This window comes from Penaeus chinensis, chromosome 12 (assembly GCF_019202785.1).
Source record: "Penaeus chinensis breed Huanghai No. 1 chromosome 12, ASM1920278v2, whole genome shotgun sequence".
Taxonomy (NCBI): Eukaryota; Metazoa; Arthropoda; class Malacostraca; order Decapoda; family Penaeidae; genus Penaeus; species Penaeus chinensis.
Window position 1 is genome coordinate 21,058,091 of NC_061830.1, and position 7,500 is coordinate 21,065,590.

Here is a 7,500-nt window from a genome sequence, read left to right on the forward strand (position 1 = left end):
ATTATATATATATATATATATATATATATATATGTATTGTAGTGGTAAATCGTTAAATGACATGTAGGCGATAAAGCACTAAAGGAAGGTATAGTATTAGAAAGGGTGGGGAAGGGGGCTTCAGTTAGTAATTAGTTGCTATATGTCAACAGTCTAGAGTAGTATTGGAAAGGTAAAAGATGGGTAAAAGAGGCAATGAGTGATTGGGTCAAGGTAGGATTAAGCATGGGGGATTATGCATGTATCTGTGGAAGGAGAATAAGCCATGGTATAAGCTATGGAGGAACGGAATGGAAAGAAAATGCAAAAGGTCGGAGAATGAGAGAGGAGTATTCATGTGAATGGAGAAAGGAATAGGTAAGCATGGAGAAGAAGCAAAGGTATGAAGTAGGGACTGTGGAGTATTTAGTTTGGTGAAAGTTGGTGGAAGCGAGTATAGTATCAGAGAAAGAGAAATGTACGGCTTCGAGAGAGAGATGGTATGCCTGACTTAGTGTACTGGCTCTCAACTGGAGAGGAGTGGATGACGCCTAGAGCTAAGTGAAGACCGCAGTGGTGGATTGTATCAAGATGAGCAAGAAGGGAGATAGAGGCAGAAGTAGGTATGGTATCCATAATCAATAGTTGAGAGGATTAAGGTAACATGAGGATGGAGGAGAGTTTTGCAATCTGAGCCTCAGGATATATGGGAGAGAACCTGTAAAATTCGGAGGTGGCAGCAAGCTTTTTCTTTAACATAAAAGATAAGGTCTTGCCAGAAGAATTTGGAGTTTGCCAGAACAGTATTGGAGTGGAACACCATTTAAGAAGAGTGGAGGTTAGGGACATACACGTGTATGAGAGAAAAAGATGGAGAAAAAATTGTAGGTAGAAAAGCAAAAGTCATGATTAGTGACCCAGGAAGATACTGATGATATTTCAGACTGAAGGAATTGGCAGAGATTTGGTATGGATGTGCCAGAGGCGAAGATGGTTAAATCATTAACATATAGTGATGACTGGGCCCCTGCTAGTAAAACTGAAATAATGTAATTAACAGCAAGAAGGAATAAGATGGTGCTGAGCACACTACTTTGCAAGACGCTTTCAAACTATGGAAAAGATGATGTGGAAGAGGCAATTTTAACCTGGAAAGTGTTTGGGGAGGAAGGACTTTATAAAGACTCCCATGTTTTCACATGTGGCTAGGGAGGACAGTTATTAGAGATTATGGTACCACCATGTGGTATCATATGGTTTTTCTAGGTCAGAGAATATGGCTGATACGAAGTCATGGTGTGCAAATGCAGATTTAATATATGTCTCGAAATGAGCAAGGGTCTCAGCTGTACTCTGGGCCCAGTGGAAACCACACTGGGAAGGAGAAAGAAGATTGTGAGATTCAAGATGCCACATTGAGCGGAAGTTAACTATTTGTTCTTGTAGTTTGCACTAACAGCTAGTTAGAGCGATGGAGCAGTAGTTGAGGGACGGTAGCCGATTTATTGGGTTTCAAGAAGTGGAGGGCTTTCAGGGTTTTCATGGGTGTTGTGGCATGACTGTAAGGCAGCATTGAGCTCAGAGGAAGAAAAAAGAGCATTATAGGACTCAGCAGACAGGGTTATGGTGATGGGAATGCATTCTTTGATGGTGTTTATGGAAGAGAAATGTGGAGAAAGGTGAGAGCCATTACTAACCTGGTTGAAATAGTCACCAAGTTCATTAGCAACTTGGAGACTATCAGAGATGAGTCGCTATAGCGAAATTGATCTAGAACTGACCAATTGAAGTCTAAATGAAGAAAAGGGAGTATATAGAGAGGTCAAGGCATGAAAACGACTGGTGTCTGAGAAATAAAGACAGAGGTAGGTGGAGGTGAGTGTGTGGTAGAAGAAGGGATGTAATGTTTAGAATGTCTGCTGCAGATAGTGCGAGGAAGGAGTAAGGGAGCTGTGAGGGCAGCAGTAGAGTGTCTGGATTTAAAATAGCAAAAGAATTTGACTGGGGAGGTTGGCGGTAGAAGTGGGAATGTAAGATGGAGGAAGAATAGGTATAGGGGAAGGTCTAGGGACATCTTGGGAAGGAACAGTAGGGTTTGGCAGGATGTCCAAAACACCAACAATTTTGACACGTGGGGGAGGGAAGGGAGGGATTCTCTGTCAGTGTAAACATTAAAGGGAAGGTCATGTCTACGAAAAAGTAATCTTGGCAATGTTGGTGTGGTTCTCACGATAGCCTCTAGGGGAATGGTGTAGCATTGTACTGATATCACATCATAAGTCCATGAGGCAGGTAAGTCTTCTCCACAAGTTCATACATTTTTGTTGTAGACAAGGCAGTTTGTTGGGGAGATGGAGACAGTTCCGGTACAAGTATTGAGGGTGGGATGAGTTTCTGCAGGAATGGGTTTGCCAGTGAAATCTGTTAGGGCTGACAATGCTTTAGCTTGGGTTTGGGATGTAACTGTGATGAGACGGGCACAATCAGTCCTGCTGCAGAAGGAAACTTTGCCTACTTGTTTTTTGAGACATTTCTGTTGTCCGAGTAAGGAGCTGTGGGGGAGAATCACGAAAAATCGGTCTCGTTTATGATAATTATAGAGGTGGGGGTAGCAGAAGGATGGGGACGTGTGGAAGAACGAGTATTATTGAGAGAGGTAGTATAGCAGAGAGGTAGACAAAAAGGTTGTAAAGTAGTAAGAAGGGAGGATGAAGGTTGATGAAGAAGGTTGTTGGGGAGAGGAGATGAAGTTGTGAATGTTAGGAGAGTAGGAATGTCTCCTGGATGTTGACTGTTGACCTGGTTGGATTATGTAATAGTAGACAATGAGGAGGGAGTAATAATAGCAGTGTCCAGAGTCGTGATCAAAGGAGACCCTGGAGTGGGGGAAGTGGAAGAATTTGAATCAGTGAGCTATTTGATGAAGGGGCAAGCCTAATTGCACCTGAGGTGTATATATATGAAAGACGGAATAATGCAATGCTGCATTGATATAGATATATAACAATCCTCCCTGACCAGGCCTCGAACCTAGGTCACTCCGGGTATGAGACCATCTTTCATATATATACCTCAGTATATCTGACTTTGGTTTCGAATTTCTAAATCAAGTGCCCACTCCCTGGTGGCCATTGTCATAACTCATGTATGAGTAGCTAGGTAATGTCCATGGAGCTAGTTAGACCCTAGTTGCACACTCTTTGTAGTGGGTCGTGTGGCATGGTTGGTTTAGTACAAGCCCTACGGTATCATACACGAAGTGACATAAGTTCGAGGCCTATTCAGGGAGGATTGTTATATATCTATATCAATGCGGCATTGCATTATTCCATCTTTCGTATATATACCTCAGTATATCTGACAATTTCCACCGAGTGGCCACAGAGTGTGTAAAACCTCACTATCATTACTCGTGTATGAGTAAATAGGTAATGTCTATGAAGCTAATTAGATCCTAGTTGCACACTCCTTTTAGTGGCATGGTTAGTTTACTACTGGCCTTCTGGTCTCATACCCAGAGTAGCTTGGTCAGGGAGGATAGTCATATATCTATATATGACAATCCATCTTTCAATTATTTTGACATATAAAAAAGGGGATAAAAAGGATCCAAAAATACTACTGACCTCCTTTAAGTTACCTACAAACTATTCGCAAAAGTCATCTCTGACAGTCTGGATTCTAACCAGCCTAGAGAACAAACAGGCTTCCACAGTTGATTCTCAACAACAGCCCACAACAGATCACCCAAATAAGAGAAAAAAATGATATAGGAACTCTTGTGTATGGCATTCATCGATTATGAAAAAGCATTTGACTCTACAAGTACCAGCAGTACTCAAAGCAATTCGAAGACATGGAGTAGAGGAGGTATATTGTAAAATATTGGAAGATATATATATATGGGACAGCAACCATCAAGCTCCACATGAAAACAATAAATACCAATTAAAATAGATGTTAGACCATCTCACCAAAACGGTTTACAGCTTGCCTTGAGGAAATATTCAAGAAGCTAGAATGGAATGGAATGGGTATCAAAATAGGACACAAATACCTAAACAATCTAAGATTTCCAGATGATTTTGTTCTCTTCAGTGAATCTGCAAGTGAAATGCAGCAACTACCAAACGATATGAATAGAGAAAGTCTTAAAGTCGGACTTAGGATGAACAAGAAAAAGACTAAGATCATGTTCAACAGCAGAGTTCAATTCGAACAGATACATGTACTAGAGGTAGTGAGCAAGTATATATACTTAAGACAACTCTTAGGTATATATCGGAAGATGCAGTAGCATACTAAGAGGCTCCTCGCCATTATGTTTAAAAGGAAAAGTCTTTAACCAATGCCTCCTCCCAGTTATGACCTATGGATCAGAAAAATGGACTACAACCAAATTACTGGAGAGGAAACAAATAAGTGACCAGATATATATATTTGAACATGTATATATATACATATATGTACACACACACACACACACACACACACACACACACATATATGTGTATATATATGTACATATATATATATATATATATATATAAATTAGTCAGGTCAGGGGTCAACCTGCTACTGGTACCATGTAAGCCAGTACAACCTGTTTCAGTGCCGGGCTGTCGGCGGCTAAACCGACTACCTCATTCAGTATGGAGACTAGGTGAGAAGGGTGTGTGGGTACCCTGTAGGACGAAAATCAAGATCTGAAAAAAAGCGGAAGAGCTCACTCACTGCGAGCCAACGGTCACTCACAACGGGGAGGTTAGCCTCGGCAGCTGTGGGAGCAACTAACCTAGTGTCCAACGCCGAAAACTGTGGTTTGCGTCAGGATGGGCATCCGGCAGTAAAACACCCAGCTCCAAATCAACATGTCTGAATCCAGTTCAAGGAAAAACCATGCTAGGGTGTTCCCCGCAGGCAACGCGTGTCAGCGGCCCCCGGTCGGCGTGAGAAATCGGCAAGGATACCGCGGAGTTCGCCGCTACGACCGCTGCTAAAGAAGCAATTGATGGTGAGGGTGGCGACGTGGAATGTGGGAACGATGACCGGAAAGGGAAGAGCGCTAGGGAATTGGGTGAAGGCTTCAAGATATTCTACTCTGGTGAGACGAATATGCGGAATGGAGTTGGTGTCATCCTGGACGAAAAGCTGAAGCAGTAAGTGTTTGAGGTACAGAGACCGTCAGGTCGGTTGACCAGAGTCAGATTGGTAATACCAGGATGTGCGTATAGCATAATCAGTCTATGCACCACAATCAGGTCTGAGCGAGGAAGACAAAGATGAGATCTTTGAAAAGCTAGAAGACCTAGTCAGTTTGGTACCAGTAAGAGAAAGTGTCATAATTGGCACTGACTTGAATGGACACGTCGGGAAGAGGGGTAATGGATTCCAACGCGTGCATGGTGGAAAGGGGTTTGGAGAAAGAAATGCGAAAGGCAATAGAATCTTGGAGAGTTCTGAGTCGATGAACATGGTTGTAGTCAACACCTGGTTCAGAAAAAGAGAAGAACAACTGGTCACGTACAAAAGCGGAAATAGTAAATTGCAGATTGACTTCATCATGGTACGAGAGTCAGAGCAAAAATTGATCCAAAACTGCCAGGTTATACCAGGAGAAGACGTGGTCTCGCAACGCCATATGATTTTATGAAAAATCAAGGCAGGAGAAGAAGAAGTCAGAAAAAGGGTCGTGGAGAGGAAGGTGAAGATTTGGAGACTGAAAGGAGATAACATCACTAAATACCAAGCTAAAGTTAGTGAAAAACGCCAAAAACACGGAAAAAAGGGTAATGAGAAGTGGATGGCTACAAAAGATGTGCTTCTGAAATCAGCAGAGGAAGTTTGTGGCAAAACTAAAGGCGGGAAACACCAAGAGAGGGAAACGTGGTGGTGGGATGACAAGGTACAGGATGTGATCAAAAGGAAAAGAAGTGCATTCAAGGAATGGCAAATGAATCGCCCAGACGAACTGGTGGAAAGGAACTACAGGGACTTGAAGAAGGAGGCTGGTATAACATTATGGAAACCGACGAAAGAGAACGATCAATATACCGAGTCGCATGTCAAAAGGCAAGAACTAAGCAAGATGTAGGAGAGCTGAAATACATCAAAGATCAACAAGACCAAATGCTAATTGGTGAAATCGAGGTGAGGAATCGATGGCGCGAGTATTTCAACTTTCTTCTGAATGTCGAGAATGAATGGGAAAATTTACCATCACTTGCGTCAACAGAAGGTCCAGTACAAAATGTCTGTAAGGAGGAAGTAAGAAAGGCAATTAAGAACATGAGGTCAGGAAAATCTGCGGTTTGCTCAAGAGTAACTATTGAGTTGATCAAGGCATTGGATGAAAAGGGTGTTGAAATGATCCTTTCCATTCTGGAAAGTATGTTGGAGGAAGGAGAAAAATATAATAGTGCCAATTTACAAACAGAAGGGCGATTCAATGGACTGCGGAAATGTCAGAGGAATTAAGCTATTGGAACAGATTATGAAAACAGCAGAAAGGGTTTTGGACCAAAGGCTGAGAGAAATCGTCGAAATTGATAACATGCAGATGTAATTCATGCGAGGAAGGGGAACAACCGATGCAATCTTGATAGTAAAGCAACTGCAAGAGAAATATTGGGAGGGGAAGAAAGACCTGTTTTTATGTTTTTTCGATCTGGAAAAGGCTTATGACCGGATTCCAAGAGAGCTGGTATATTGGTGCTTGGGGAAAAGGAATGTACCTGATAAACTGATCAGGCTGGTTTAGGCAATGCACTACAATGCTAGGACAGTAGTGAGAACGCCATATGGGGACATGGAAGAGTTCAACATTGATGTCGGCTTACATCAAGGATCTGCACTTAGTCCGTTCCTGTTTGTTATTGTGCTGGATGTGATCAGCGAGCTGTGGAGAACCGGAGTGATCAGCGAGCTGTGGAGAACCGGAGTGCCGAGGGATATTCTATTTGCTGATGATTTGGTGCTGATGGCGGAGAGTGAAGAGGAACTTCAAGAGAAATGGGAGGCCTGGCACGAAGGCATGAAGAAAGGATTGAAAGTCAACATTAAGAAAACTGAAGTATTGGTGAGCAGTAGAAATAAAACAAGAGTCAACATCACGGACAACCAAAGCAACACAGTTCTGAAGCAAGTTAGCGAGTTTAAATATCTGGGTATGATGGTGATCCACCAGCTATCAGGGCTAGAGTAGAAGCGGCCTGGAACAAGTGGAGGGAACTATCTGGTGTGATCAATGACAAACGGATGCCAAGAAAGATAAAAGTCAAGTTTTACGAAAAAGGGGTAAGACCAGTCATATTGTACGGCCTGGAAACGTGTGCGTTAACGAAGAAGAGAGAAAGATTGCGCGTAACAACTGAAATGAGGATGCTACGAAGGATAATGGGCGTTATGCTACGTGACCGGAAAAGGAGCGATGACATCCGGAAAATATGTAACATTATAGAAAGGATCAGGGAGACCAGGTTGCGATGGTTTGGACATCTTGAAAGAGTTCAGAACGGACAG

The 7,500-nt window shown here is 42.5% G+C and overlaps 1 protein-coding gene across 1 annotated transcript; it reads left to right on the forward strand.

Moving 5' to 3' along the window:
* The first annotated feature begins 5,925 nt into the window (after positions 1 to 5,925).
* Positions 5,926 to 6,456, forward strand: LOC125030982. The gene has a single exon (XM_047621401.1). It carries the CDS (start codon positions 5,926 to 5,928, stop codon positions 6,454 to 6,456), a length of 531 nt encoding a protein of 176 aa, XP_047477357.1.
* The last annotated feature ends 1,044 nt before the right edge of the window (positions 6,457 to 7,500 follow it).